This window comes from Dryobates pubescens, chromosome 17 (genome assembly GCF_014839835.1).
Source record: "Dryobates pubescens isolate bDryPub1 chromosome 17, bDryPub1.pri, whole genome shotgun sequence".
Lineage (NCBI taxonomy): Eukaryota > Metazoa > Chordata > Aves > Piciformes > Picidae > Dryobates > Dryobates pubescens.
In genome coordinates, this window is record NC_071628.1 from 18933069 (window position 1) to 18948674 (window position 15606).

The window sequence follows — 15606 nt, forward strand, 5'->3', positions numbered from 1 at the left end:
TAGAATCCTTGCTGAAATATGAACATAGGAGTTGCTGCCAGAGAAACTGCTCAGGCTTTGAAGACATTGGCTCAGGCAGCACGAGGGGTTGCGGCATCTACTACTGATCCTGTGGCAGCACATGCGATGTTGGATTCAGCAAGGGATGTCATGGAAGGATCTGCTATGCTTATTCAGGAGGCGAAGCAGGCCCTGGCTGCACCAGGGGATGCAGACAGCCAGCAGAGATTAGCCCAGGTAAGTTGTGGCTTGAGCCATGCCATGAATCAAACGACTGGTGACATCTCTTAGAGGGCAGCATTAAGTAAGGAGAGAACCACAGAAAATAGGGCTGCAAGGAATGTCATCTTTCTACTCCCTCCAGCAGCTGTCATAGTAACATCATGCTTATGTCAGTGCAGATGGTGCAAGTTTGATATTTCAGTCATCTTTTAAAAAAGAAACTTATACAAAGATGCCATTAAATGCTTTTACCAACAACATATTGGAGCAGGCTGCTTGACTGCAAAAATGAACCAGCTGTTAAACTGCTCTTTATCAAATGAAGGATCTGTATTCATGTTATGTTCAAAAAGTGAATGCACCTTTTCTATATGTGTGGTACCACTGCTGTTGATGATTTTAAGTAACAAGTTTTGTATACTGGTTTGAAAAGTTCTGAAATTGTCCTGTATTTCAAATAATTATTTTTATGAGGAGTTATTTGTTTTCATTAGGCCTTTGAAAAAAGAAGCAGGCAAAGGATTTTTGTGATTAGTACATAGTTAAATTCAGGGGCATTCCCTTATCTGCAGTGCTGCAGCCTTTATCCCAGGTGCCAGGAGCAGTTGTGGAGCTGCCTTGCCCACACTCTCCTATCAAATAGTTTAGCATAAATAGCTGTTATTCCTAGGCTGCAGGTGAGCAAACCAAGGAAGTCACAAGCCTCAAAAATAGCCTCACTGGAGTTGGAATATAGGAATTTCTGGCTATAGAATGTGTCTCGTATTAGATAAATGACTAGTTAAGCCTTTCTTGACATGGATTTGCATGTGTGTGTTGTAGGTGGCAAAAGCAGTGTCTCACTCCTTGAATAACTGCGTTAATTGTCTGCCTGGACAAAAGGATGTGGATGTGGCCTTAAAAAGCATTGGGGAATCTAGCAAGAAACTCCTAGTTGATTCGGTAAGATGTCTTTTAACATAGCAATGTGTCAAATTATTACTTAATAATGTGCCCTAAGTATATTTCATAAAAGCTTTGTTTAAGTTTATGTAACTACAAGTAGCTGCTACTTGGGCAGAAATGCTGTTCTTCTAGTTTACAAGAAAGATGAAATGTATCTGTGACTTGTGAAGGCAATATGGAAGTTGTTGTTACAGATCGCCGTGTGTTTGGTGTCTTGAAACTGCCAACTGTGATTTAACATTTTGAAAAATATGAAAACTAGAAAATTACAAATATTTTCCCACCTAGAAGTGCTCAGTTTGGTTTAAGGAGCACTGTGGTCAGTCAAAAAATGTTTGGTGCGTCTATGCCTGTTTTGTGCAAGGAAAACTTGCCGTCTGTGAAGGATTGGTGTGATGTGACAGAGAACAAATTACAGCATTTGGTCTTTTACAGCTACCTCCGAGTTCTAAGTCATTTCAAGAAGCTCAGAGTGAACTGAACCAGGCAGCAGCCGACCTCAATCAGTCAGCAGGAGAAGTTGTTCATGCTACTCGGGGCCAAAGTGGGGAACTGGCTGCAGCCTCTGGAAAATTCAGTGATGACTTTGATGAATTTCTTGACGCTGGTATTGAAATGGCTGGCCAAGCACAAGTAAGTATTTTTTTAACATGCTGATTGGGACCAAGAATTATCTTGCAGTGCAGTGTCTTGGTTATCTAGTAGCACACTACAATCTGCTATTCAAATATGACAGGTGATGTTTGCTATGAAGCAGTCATCCATAACTGGTTATCTGGAGTGAAGTCAACTTGACATTTGCATTTCATGCAATGCTTTTCAAAATTTAGCTCTATCATGCTTTCTACAGTCTTCCTGCTGCAGAGCAGAGCAAGCATTTGAAGAGGGCTGGCTAAAATGCCATGGTTGTGACAGTAAGGCATTGGACTTCTGTTTAGTGATTTAAAATCTCAGAGAGTTCTCTTCTGATGAACTCAGTAATGTCACATGTCACCTAGCTTATTCCTACTAGTCTATGTATTCATTTGAAGTGGGAGGTATCTCTGTTGTTTCATCTTCCTGGGTTTAGGTGTACTGAGTTACACTAATTGGTCATTTAGAGGTGATTTAGCAAAAGAGATACTAACATATAAAAAAGGTCATGTACTAGGAGAGCTAGGAGGACTTGCAGAAAAAATAGCTGCAGACTGTTTTACCCTGGTTAGTAGGAGGAATTTGCAAACCTAAAAATGATTGCCGTAAGAGAAATAGCCAGAAGGTCTTAAGTGTGCCAGACCTTGAAAGTAATTTATAAACCATTTTTATAGAGGAGATGCTTTGTAGATAGAGTTGAGTAGAGAGAACAGATAAAGAAAGCTGATTACTCTCCATCAAAACTTAATCATTCCGATTCCAGATACATGAAATTATGTAGGTACCAAATATTAGATGAGTCTCTGAAGCTGAGTAAAGTTAGGTAGCGGATTACCTTTTTAGCCATGGGCCTTATTGACTTAGAATGCTTCGTTTGAGGTGATCCAATGAAGGCCAGGTAGAAATGATACTGCAAATAGCTGCTTGAAAAGGGAATTCCAGATGCTGATGACCTTGTGCCCTTGTGGATTTGCTTACCCTGCTGACACAGGGAGTGATACCCATCTTAGTTGTTAATGACTGGTCTTGCAGAAGAGAATGCCTTCTATCTGGTCCTAATTATTTGGCCTACACAGAAGCAGTACCAGGTATTTTGAACTCCCAGCAAAATGTTTGGCTGGGAAGGAAGCACAATGTAAATATGGAGTAAAAGCTATTGACATCATCAGAGTAATATTCAACCTTATTACACAAACCCCTCAACAGACTATTGGAAAGAAGAGTTTAACTTCTACTGATCATTGGCAGAAGAGTCTATTCTCAGCTATTTGCTAGGGTAAGGCAGCTCTTCCCTGTGATTGTACCTATATGAGAGCTCCCCTTTGCAAGCAGTGGCTTAAAATAATTAGTAGAATGCCCGAATCAGGGTGTTTACCAAAACAGGCCTATAGAAAAGCATTTTCCTGGGCTAAAGGACTTTCTGGAGGGATCTTTCTGTGTAAGTAATCGTAGTTAGAATGCTAGAGAGCCTGTGGATTGCATAGAGGATGCTGGAATACAGAGAGCATACACTGAATAATGTGGATCAGTTGTGCCAGGCAGAGACACATGAGAGTCTCAACAACAAAAGCCTTGTTCAACAAGTAGTAAAGTTTCTCCTTTGCTCCTTTATGAATACTGCCATTGTTAGAAACCAAGTGAATTGTTATATGGGTTTCTTTTTTTGTTCTGTAAGTGAAGCTAGAGGCACCTGTTTGGGTGAAAAGAGGCTTTGGTCCACATCTTTCTCCAGATTATGGTCTTCTGTGTGTCAGTGGTTTCAAGTGGATAAACAAAGTTTCCAAATGTGGATTTAGCACACTGTCTTTATTGCAAAATGCACTTAACCTTATGCTCCTGTGGCTTTCCAGACTAAAGAGGACCAGATTCAAGTAATAGGTAACCTCAAGAGCATCTCTATGGCTTCCAGCAAGTTGTTACTAGCTGCCAAGTCTCTGTCTGTTGATCCTGGAGCTCCTAATGCCAAGAACCTCTTAGCAGCAGCAGCAAGGTAAGGATGTGTTGCTTGCTTTAGGTTTTCCTAAGATATTTGCTTTCCTCTCTAATAATTGTAATGTATTCATATATTCTGCTGTTGACAGTTAACTGAGTGGTTGGAACCTGTAGATAAGTTTAAATGAAGTAGGCTGTGGGAAAACTGTTATAGAGTACTTCCTTAACTGACATAACTTGTTACACTTGGTGGAAATAAGAACCAGCAGCTGAAGAGTTGCCCTGGTTTTTGAAAGGAACTAGTGTGTTTTACCTACTGTTTTTTCACTGTCTGTATTCTGACAAGGCACAGGCTAACATTCAGCTAATCAATCCCTAGCAAAGAAAAGAAACTGAATAACGTTTATCTGTAAAACATGCTTAAAAATCGTGTTGTGGTGACCTGTCACTAACAGTGTGTATGATCAAGAACACTTTAAAGGATTAGACTCTATGTTTATTTGGTGGATAATACCCTTACTTTAAGCACTCTCTCAATCATACCCCCTATTTCCTCTTGTGGACCCTGTTCGGTAGTCAAGATGCTCAGTGCTTATGTGAAAAATAACACTGCATTTCATTGTTTGACTGGATACCTCCTCTTTTTCACTTTCTCAAATCCTTTTCACAATTCTTTTTGGTGCTTTTTTTCCTGAAAAAACTTTTTATTCAGTTACCTAAGTTTGTAAATGGAATGTTCAGATACCAAACTGGAAGGGAACTTTCTGAAGGACAGATAGACATCACACCCAGAAGTGTGTGCTAAATGAGATGAGTGTCTGAGATCATGTGGATGTGATTTATAATACCATCTTCCAAACTACACCTACAAAGATTAATGCTTGTACATTGGGTGTATTCCTTGGTTACAGGTACCTGGTGTGTAGTAACAATTTTTGTGAGATTGTGTTGTGTCATCTGCAAAGCTTGAAAACTCTGTTACAGTTGAGAAGTGATTCAGTTAATATCAGAACTGCAGAAGTGGTAAAATAGAAATAGAATTAACCAGGTTGGAAAAGATCTTTGAGATCATCAAGTCCAACCTATCACCCAACACCATCTAATAAACTAAACCATGGCTCCAAGCACCCCATCCAGGCTCTTCCTAAACACCTCCAATGATGGTGACTCCACCACCTCCCTGGGCAGCACATCCAATGGCCAATCTCTCTTGCTGGGAAGAACTTCTTCCTCACCTCCAGCCTAAACCTCCCCTGGCACAAGTTGAGACTGTGTCCTCTAAATACCTTTTAGCAATTAAGTTGTGTTGCTGTGCTAGTGTAGTGGCTTGTCTCACTGCCAGGTGGTGTTTTGCCCTTTCTTACCAGTTTGGCTTCTGGGCTCGGCTGTGTCCAACAGTGGGTCTGTTGGAGCAGTCTGTAACCAGCTGTGCCCAGCGTGGAGCTGCCTCTTCTCACAGAGGCCACTCTTGAAGGTAAAATTTTTCCACAGATACCCAACATATTTGTTGGTGTGAGATGAAGCTTTTGTTTCTTCTGGACTAACTACTGAGTTATTTGCACTGAAGAGATCAGTTTCTGGGTGTGGATCACTGTCAAATGCATTGATGAACATGGTTTTGCTCCTATGAGGCTTGCTGAAGAGGTCTCTAGGTGAACTGTTTAACACATAGCTAACACCTAAATACAGAAAAGAAAAAATGCAGTAGAACATCAAAGTTTTAAATCTTTATGCAGTATACAGTTAAAGAAACAAAAGTTTTCATAAGAAGAAGGGTTTACCTTTAAAATAAAACTTTTTTTTACTTTCTATTCTCCCTAGAGCTGTAACTGAGAGTATAAACCAGCTCATCACACTGTGCACCCAGCAAGCTCCCGGGCAGAAGGAATGCGACAATGCACTCAGAGAACTGGAGGTATTACTACATTTCAAGACTTTGTACAAATAAAAATGGGCCCCAAATGTTTGTTACCTTGATTTTCTTGCTCCAATTATCTGGGACTGGCCACAGGTCCAGATAAAAGAGAGAGAAAATTGGAATTTGACCCATAGTATAATGGCTACTTGAAGTCACTGCAGAATATAGGAGTGGAGCAAGCAGGGGGAATGAAGCACCATTTCTCAGGATTTGCTGAAAGACTGATGGGGAAAGATCTGCAAAACAGCAGGGATGAGAATTCCCAGCTAATGAGCCACAGAAAATCAAGAGCCTAGGAGAGCAATGTGGGGCAGAACAGACTTAAGAAACCATTGCAGAGGGTGCTGTGCCAATAAGATGGGTCACGCAGATTGTGAGCAGAGCCTGGGAAAGGCTTCGGGAAACTTAGAGCTTCAGGAAACACTTGCCTGAGAGAAACAGTTAGCAAGAAAAGCCTGGTGTATGGTGCTAGATTAATTTCTGAGAAGAGAAAGTGAGGCCAAACCACAGAGTCCTTCAATCAGACTGAAGATTGATATCAAAGTGACCAGAAGAACCTGTCAAATTTTGGGAAAGCTTTCTTAGCAGTTTAAACTTGCCTGACGAACCTGATCTCCTCCTATGATCGGGTGACCCGCCTGGTGGATGTGGGGAGGCCTGTGGATGTAGTCTACCTGGACCTCAGCAAGGCCTTTGACACCATCCCCCATAGCAAACTCCTGGCCAAGCTATCAGCCCATGGCTTGGACAGGAGCACACTGCATTGGGTTAGAAACTGGCTGGAGGGCTGAGCCCAGAGAGTGGTGGTGAATGGTGCCACATCCAGCTGGCAGCCAGTCACTAGTGGTGTGCCCCAAGGATCAGTGCTGGGCCCCATGCTCTTTAACATCTTTATTGATGATCTGGATGAGGGCATTGAGTCCATCATCAGTAAATTTGCGGATGACACCAAGCTAGGGGCAGGAGTTGATCTGCTGGAGGGTAGAGAGGCTTTGCAGAGGCACCTTGACAGGCTGGACAGAATCAACAACATGAGATTGAACACATCCAAGTGCCAGCTTCTGCGCATTGGCCACAGCAACCCCATGCAGTGCTACAGGCTGGGGTCAGAGTGGCTGGAGAGCGGCCAGGCAGAGAGGGACCTGGGGGTACTGATTGATGGTAGGCTGAACATGAGCCTGCAGTGTGCCCAGGCAGCCAAGAGGGCCAATGGCATCCTGGACTGCATCAGGAGTAGTGTGGCCAGCAGGAGCAGGGAAGTCATTGTGCCCCTGTACTCAGCACTGGTGAGGCCACACCTTGAGTACTTTGTCCAGTTCTGGGCTCCTCAGTTTAGGAAGGATGTTGACTTGCTGGAACGTGTCCAGAGAAGGGCAACGAAGTTGGTGAGGGGTTTGGAAAACAAGCCCTATGAGGAGAGGCTAAGGGAGCTGGGATTGCTTAGCCTGGAGAAGAGGAGACTCAGGGGTGACCTTATTGCTCTCTACAACTCTCTGAAGGGAGGTTGTGGACAGGCAGATGTTGGTCACTTCTCCCAGGCACCGAGCCCCAGAACAAGAGGACACAGTCTCTAGCTGCACCAGGGGAGGTTTAGGCTGGATGTTAGGAAGAAGTTCTACGCAGAAAGAGTGCCCATTGGAACAGGCTGCCCGGGGAGGTGGTGGAGTCCCCATCCCTGGAGGAGACTTGAAAGGGTGCTTGGTGCCATGGTTTAGTTGATTAGGTGGGTTGAATTAGTTGATAGGTTGGACGCGATGATCTTGAAGATCTGGGCTGGTCCTATTCTATTCTATATCTCTCTGTCCTGTGAGAAGGTTCTTATCTTTTCCCTATGTTTCCCCAATTTATCACCTCCTATTTCTAGTCTTCCTAAGGCTTCTTTGAAGTACTAGAAACTATCATTTCTGTAGAAAGACTGTCAGTCTTTAGACTCTGGAAAACTCTTTAAGGAGGACTGCCAATGCAGCAGCTAAACTTGTACAGAATTTCAGTGGAAGGGTTTAACAAAGACGTTGCAGTAATCACAAATGTGTGTCAGTGGGAAATTTGTGCTGGCTTATACTTTGCTGTTATGTTTCCTTATGTTCTGAAGGCTTCTGTCTCGTTGACTTTACCAGTTGTTGTTTTAAGATGGAGCACAACAATGAAGAGTTGCTGCAGTGTGTGTGAGAACTGAGAAAGAGATGAGAGGCAATTGGAAATGGTTTCTATATATGATTTCACATCACCATGTTCTCACAGTTTAAATACATAGGGCTTTCAATTAGACTATAGCTTTTAAAAAGCAATAGCTGAGCTGCTGATATTATTGATGTATCTTAATATCAGGAGTTTAATTATGTGAGAAATCTAAAGCTAGTCTATGACTAGATTTCCTTCAGGTGGAAGGGAAACGTTAGATACAGATGTTAGTCTCTTCCTGTACTTCCTGATTTCACCATCATTTGTGTCTCTAGACAATACTGTTTTTCTATCACTCTTGTAATTCCATTTCTGAAATTGAAAATTATACTGAAAACCGGTCTTAGTCTGCTGACGACTGGCAGGAAACCAGATTTCATTGTGTTAGCTGAACATGTCTAACTGACCATAAATTACTCATCACAAACACAAGGCAATCCACGCTGGCCTATGGTTCCAGCCACTTTGCAGTGCACAGATGCGTAGTTACCATTGTTCATTTAATGTAGGGCAACATTTATGTGTAGCACACCTGTCTGTGTGTGCCCTCAGTGAGTGTGCACTCTGTTTGCACAGACAAGGTTGTACAAGTACACTGATATAAGCAGGATGTTTCTGATGGTCTGTGTTCTTCTCAGCTCAGTATTTCAGGCTGTCAATAATCCTTTTCTTATGTTATTTCAGACAGTTAAAGGAATGCTGGATAACCCAAATGAACCTGTGAGTGATCTCTCATATTTTGATTGCATTGAGGGCGTAATGGAAAACTCAAAGGTAATTTCCTTTTCCCTTTCCTTTTCCTCTGAGCCAGATGTAGAGTGTGTTTGGATTGCTGGATGTCTCCACACATGTACCAAACACAGCACAGTATTTATAGCTAAAATTCAGGCTCCACTCCTCAATAAAACCCAGTCTGAGATAGGTCTCTTACAGGTGCTTAGAAGGTGTATTGTCTTTGTAAGATGTTTTTAATCAAGTGACTGCTATGCAATGCTGTTCAGGTTTCACTCTCTCTGCCCCTTCCTCTTCTGTGCATTAGACAGCACGTTAGTCTTTCATGACGTATTTTGATTGCAGCTATATTTGAATGGCCCAAAGTGTAAATGGGAGGCTTGGCAATGAAATACTGTTGTGTTGTTCTGTGCAAAACATCTTAGAGAAATGGCTGAGCAGTCCAGATATTCCAGTACATCACAAAATGTGTATGGAATGTCAAAAGTATTTTTAAACATGTCGTGCTCTACCTCTTTCTTTGAAGCTTTGCTTTTGGTGCCCTTGTTATTTGACACATTGGAATCATCTTAGATCTTTTCTAAAAGAAAAAAGCACTTAATGGAGGTGTGTGTCATCTTACATCCAGTGCTCTACAGCAGTCAGACCTTATTTTGAATTTCAAAAGAAAATAAACTGAATGTAGTGGAAGACAGTGGGAATTAATGTGTATTCCGACATTAAGAACGTTCCGGCAAACTAGATGTAGTTTCATTTCATTCATGGATTTATGGAATGGTTTGAAAGGGACCTTAAAGGTCATCTAGTTCCAACCTGCCTGCCATGGGCAGGAATACCTCCTGCTAGACCAGGTTGCTCAAGGCCTTATCCAACCCATCCTTGAACACCTCCTGGGAGGGGGCATCCACAACCTCCCTGGGCAACCTGTTTCAGCATCTCATCACCCTCACTGTAAAGAATTTCTTCCTTATATCCAGTCCAAATCTGCCCTTCTCAAGCTTCAATCCATTCCCACTCATCCTATTACTACAAGCCCTTGTAGAAAGTCCCTTCCCAGCTTCCTTGTAGGCCCCTTTCAGGTACTGGAAGGCTGCTATAAGGTCTCCCTGGAGCTTTCATTTCTCCACTGAGTTTCAATGTGTTTGGGGTCAGAGAAGATCCTGGTTATATCAACAGCAGCTGCAGGACTCGTTGTTACGTTCTGCAGTCTGTGTATCTAGACCCAGGCTGGCTGTGATGATTGGTAGATAATAGCAATGATATTGAGGGTTTATTCTGTGTCTCAGTCACTTGTGTTGTAGTGGAGTGTATGCTTAGCACTGTCACTCCAGTGTTGATCAGCATGCCTTCTCCCTTAGACCACAACTCCATGACATTGTTAACTAGCTAGCAGTTCTGGAAGCCAGAATGGGCTCAAGGCCAGGACTCACTTGCCTTTGAGTGGTAGGGAAGCATACTGGGAAGGTAACTTTGTTTTTTAATTTCCGAGGTTCTTGGAGAATCGATGGCAGGCATCTCCCAGAATGCAAAAACTGGGGATCTTTTAGTCTTTGGAGAATGCGTTGGAGTTGCATCCAAGGCTCTTTGTGGCCTGACAGAGGCAGCAGCTCAGGTAAGCTACCAAAGTCTGTAAAGCAAGCATATGTTGGGGTTTTGGGTTTTTTTAGCAAGCTTATGTTGTGGGTGTGTAAATCCAAGATGTATAGATTTTTGTTGTGGCCAAAGAAATAGTGACCTCATCCTGTGTGGTATGCTCTGTGCAGATCCCCAGAAGCTGCACTGCAGAAGTAGCAGAGTGCAGTAACAGGCAGATTTTATAAGGAAAGGAAATTACATCAAGAAGGACACTTTTCTGAGGACGAAGCAAATGTTAAAGTTGGAGCACACAGAATTTGTTTGTAGCTCAAGCTCTATTTTATCATAGCAAAAGGCACAAAACCTAGACACAGTTAAAATGAATGAATCAAGCTTTGTTTTGTTGGTAAAAAATCATAAGGAGCATTAAATAATAAGCAGCCTGTTTCAGTTGTTCAGATGCTTTCAGAATACATGAAATTCAGAAGCTACTACACCTATTTAAAATCTGGAACTGGTCACTGTGGTTTCATTGCTCTGATAACTGGGTGACTTGAACTTTTTAGAGCTGATTCAGCCTCGTCAGTGAAAGATTTGGCTGTGGGGGGATCATGGTCTCAGTATGATTTCTGGATAGTCTGAGACCACCATGTGCTATGACATGTGGCAAACTTAGCAAAGAACCAAGATGGATTTAGTTTTGGTTTTTTTAGGTTTGTTGTCTTCCTTTCTCCATTTCTAGGCTGCTTACCTGGTTGGCATCTCGGATCCAAACAGTCAGGCTGGTCAGCAGGGCCTTGTTGACCCTATTCAATTTGCCAGAGCAAATCAAGCAATCCAGATGGCATGCCAGAATTTGGTCGATCCAGCAAGCAGCCCATCACAGGTGATTCCAGAGGATTGCTGTGAGACAACTGTTGTTAGGACACATCTTCACTTTATTTGTGACCAAGCAAGGGAGTTTTGGGTTGCAAGTGTCATATGGCTTTGAACTGCAACTTTGTAGAGCTAGAGTATGGTAACTATTGTGCTTTTTTGCCAATCTGCTTGTTTTGTGTCATCTATTTTTGCAGGTATTATCAGCTGCCACAATTGTGGCCAAACACACTTCTGCTTTGTGCAATGCTTGTCGCATTGCTTCATCAAAGACAGCAAATCCTGTTGCCAAGAGACACTTTGTGCAGTCTGCCAAGGAAGTTGCAAACAGCACTGCTAACCTGGTTAAAACTATCAAGGTAAAAATGCTCCCAATCAGGGCTTCCTTCTTTTGTGTTTTTTATTTATCTTGTGTTTTTTTTATTCCATGGAGACAAAACAGTTATAAATATCTTTTTACCTTCTGTGAAATGTGTTATGTAAGAAATAGTTAATTACATTTTTTTAAGATCTGAAGTGGAAAATGTGTTCAGTGATTTAACTGTGCTATAGTCAACATGGAAAGAGTTGGACAGGATTAGGAGAGGCAGCTGGCTCATTTGAGTAGGAGATACCTCTGTCTTGATGTATTTAGTGAGCTTGCACCATAAGAATCACTGTGCAAGCAACTGAATGTGAAGGATTTTAATGGTCTTGTATTGTTGCATGTCTGGAGGTTTGTTGAAGTGTTTCAGACACCTTTACCACATTTATAAGACAAAACCAAAGAAACAAATAATAGTGGGAACCAAGCAGAAGCCATTCATGTTGCCACTGTTTAGTTGTCTCCTGTTAATGCTAATCTTCTCCAGATAACTGGCTGCACTTTGGCAGGAAGTAGTTTTTCCTCATGCAAGCAAAAATACTAGTTGTTAAGCTGTAGAGGACTTGTGATTCTGAACCATTCTGGAAGCCATTACCTGAGCTGCTACTGACAGTCTTTAAAAATGTGCTCTTAGGACTGCAAGGCTTCGTTGCATTACACAGTAGATCCTTCATATTGAAATATTTCCTGTGAAAGAGGTCAGTTGGTTTGTGGGAAAATAAAAGCAATGAATTACCATTTGCTTAAACAAATTATTATTTATTTTTTTGTTTAAATCAGTCATAGGAAAGAGCCACCTTGTCAGCCATTTCTACCTGTTGGAGAATAAGGTGCTGAGACATGACTTAGGAGAGTCATCAGAGTGCAACGATAGAACACCTTTAGTCAGTCTTGTGAAGAAAAGCAGTAGTTTTAAGCTTAGAGTCACTGACACACACTTAAAGGATCACATTCTTTACATCAGCCTTGGTAGTGGAGGGCCTTTCAAATGTCATAAACACATAACAGCTGAAAACTATGAAGATTTTATCCAGATTCAGTTTTGCAAAGAAACTAATTCAGACTGAACTCAGTCATGATTTATTTCCAGGCCCTGGATGGCGATTTCTCTGAAGAGAATCGCAACAAGTGCAGAATTGCTACCGCACCTTTGATAGAGGCTGTGGAAAACCTGACAGCATTTGCTTCAAATCCAGAGTTTGTCAGCATACCAGCACAGATCAGCACAGAGGTAAGGCAGGATATTGCACTTCCACCCTCAAGCTGGAAATGTTGAATTCATCCTTTTTTTGGAGAGTGGAAGTGAGTGTGATGATCTGAGCCCAAAATATCTCCGTGTTCCTGGGAGTTCAGAGTGTATTCTGCTGTCTGACCTTCAGTTCTGCACAGTATGATAGAACTAGTTGGACTGCAGGAAGTGCTGCCAGTTGCCTGCTGATGAATTGATACTACATAGAAAACTCATACATCTTGTTAGCTGGGTTCTTCCATGTGATAAATATCCCATTTTCTCTTGTGATCAGCCTTAACATACAGAACCTAATTAGCTCTAAAGAGGATTGAAGGGACATTGCTGGGATTTTTTCCCTTGCAAAGATGTTGCAGCAATGATGACAAAAAGCAGGTTTTCTGGGAAGAATAACTTTCTATGGGCTTCTGTATTATTTCCTGAGTTCTCCATCCTCAACTCATCTACTGCCACAGAATAGTATTTAAGTAATAAAGGTTTTGTCTGGATTTTTGTGATTTTTTTTGTTTGTTTGGTTGGTTTGGGTTGGTTTTGTATGTGTATTTTGGAGGTTTTTTGGTTGGTTGGTTTCGGTTTGGGTTTTTTGTTTATTTTTTGGTTGGTTTGGGGTTTTGTTGGTTGGGTTTTTTTGTGATTGTTGGTGGGTTTTTTGTTGATGATGGTTTTGGGGGGAAGAGGGAATAATAAAATTAATCCATCAAGCCTCATAAAACCTTTGGAGTGGACTCTTCAGCTGCTCCTTCCTGCTTTTGGCAGCCTATGTTCCACCTGGCAATATCAGATGATGCAGTAACTGTTCCAGTCTTAAAGTTGTGGGCTATAACTGCAATCTGAGCCTGTCCTCCAGGCCTGTGGTTTACCAGATTGCTGATGATAAAATAGATATGGAGGAGACAACCCAATTAGAGTGTTGTAGTCTAATTCATTCTTGGGAAAAATAGCACCTTTGGTTGGTTCTTGCAGGTTTTCTGACAAAGTTTGTTTTCAGTAATATCTAATGAGAGAATACAAAGATAAGTGTCATAGTTTTCCCCTACTACACAGCTGGATTTCTAACCTTTAAAAGTGTTTAAGTATGTAACAGCGCAGAAGGCTAGGCTGCAATGGTTTTAGTACTATGTGTTGACTGTGTATATGTAACAGTGTGATAGAAGGAATTACAAGGCTGTTGTAATGCAGTTAATAGAACAGATGTTTAGGATCAGAAACTTCAACAACCATTTAAAAGTTCTTTATGTTCTTGTACCTTTCTGATCACAGGGATCACAAGCACAGGAGCCAATTCTAGTTTCTGCTAAAACAATGTTAGAGAGCTCATCTTTATTGATCAAAACTGCTCGTTCTCTGGCTATCAATCCAAAAGACCCTCCTACATGGTCTGTACTAGCTGGACATTCCCATACTGTCTCAGATTCTATCAAGAGTCTTATCACCTCTATCAGGTACGTCATTTGTAGGAACAAAATTGTGGTAGCAATTGAGCAGCCCTTCACAAAGGATACACTGTGTGGCCAATTAGCAGTGTGATGTTCTTCAGTAATTGGAATAATTTTCTCGGTGATACACAGTATCCCCCACTTACACTGGGTGTTTAATCAGAATCCATGACTGCAACACTCTGCCGCACAAGGTTGTTCTGTGTTTGTGTTTTCCCCTCCTTCCAGCTCTGATTCGGTTTAAGGTAAAAAGAGAATGCTGTAGAATAAGAAAATTATAACTAATATTACCTCCATGGCCATCATGTGCCAACATATAGTACATGGAAAACACCATTTTTTTAAGGTGGGTCAGCCAGTGCATCAATTACCTTTGCTATTAATTTTCTGTTTAGTTGCAAGAACACTGTAGCAATAAGTGGATTATTTTATTTTTTTTGGACAAAACCTGTCTGTCCTTTTCTTAATGAAAATTTTCAATTCTATGTACCTCTTGATAAAACCAAAATGTTAGACAGTATTGAACGAAGGACTACTTAGAGTTTCACTGTTCTTTGATAATGATGGTACTGAAATAGCAAAGTGTGTGTCATTTCAAAGTACTTGGAATCTAACCTTCGATAACAGGTGCCTAGGACTGGCTGTAACACCTGATACCCAGGGAAGTGTTTTCCAACAAACTACAGAAACATGAATATTTTTTCTATAGTGTCTGTTATATTTTCATGTTGACCTTTGTTATTGGGTCAGTCTGGTCATCCCAAGGAGGTTGAATTTGCACTTTTATTCCTAGGCAATAATTTTTTTCTTGATTATTAAGAGAGAGAGAGCAGTGTGGTAGTGTGTGAATTGAAGTGTGATGAGTAGTCTGTACATATATCAAAATGCAGTAGATAGAACAAAGCTAACTTTATGCCTTTGTTGCTTTCCTCCAACATGCTTTATGTGCATTCATGAAAGAGCCTACCTCCTTCCCACCATGCCCTTCTTTCTATCTCTGACTTTCAGGGACAAGGCCCCAGGCCAGCGAGAATGTGATTTCTCCATTGATGGGATCAACAGATGCATCAGAGACATTGAGCAGGCCTCCCTTGCAGCTGTCAGTCAGAGCCTCGCCACTAGGGATGACATCTCAGTTGAGGTAAGGGAGATAGCACAGGAACAGACATTACTCATGCTGAGCAGCCTCACTTACCCTCCTGATTTTCTCTGTTTGAAGACTTGGAGCTGTGTGCTTGACACAATCTACTAATAGTGAGGGGAGAAGTATTCTTACTGGAATCTTTCTAGGCGAAATCATACACTGGCCAAAATGTATCACTTCTTGAAAGACACTCAAATCACCAGGCAGAAGAGGGGTGACAGTAATTACTTCTAACTTCCACTCCCATATTGTCTGACTTCCTGTGCTGATGTGACCAATATTTACTGTTTCTCTGGTGCCTTGCAGTGTAGAAGTCAGGATATTTCTGAAACTACCCTAATGCTGGAAGTCTGGTGATGTAAATGTTAATGCCTGTTTTGTCATTAAATAAGTGCAGTC

At 41.5% G+C, this 15606-nt stretch overlaps 1 protein-coding gene across 3 annotated transcripts in view; it reads left to right on the forward strand.

Moving 5' to 3' along the window:
* Positions 1-15606, forward strand: part of TLN2 (talin 2) — a 152028-nt gene that overhangs the window by 98646 nt on the left and 37776 nt on the right. For all 3 annotated transcript variants that reach the window (XM_054169272.1, XM_054169274.1, XM_054169273.1), the window contains 12 exons: positions 29-237; positions 1045-1164; positions 1603-1800; positions 3651-3790; positions 5554-5647; positions 8516-8605; positions 10053-10175; positions 10881-11024; positions 11212-11373; positions 12469-12609; positions 13888-14069; positions 15072-15204. In XM_054169272.1, the coding sequence (XP_054025247.1) occupies positions 29-237; positions 1045-1164; positions 1603-1800; positions 3651-3790; positions 5554-5647; positions 8516-8605; positions 10053-10175; positions 10881-11024; positions 11212-11373; positions 12469-12609; positions 13888-14069; positions 15072-15204 (1736 nt within the window). The remainder of the gene's footprint in view (positions 1-28; positions 238-1044; positions 1165-1602; positions 1801-3650; positions 3791-5553; positions 5648-8515; positions 8606-10052; positions 10176-10880; positions 11025-11211; positions 11374-12468; positions 12610-13887; positions 14070-15071; positions 15205-15606) is intronic.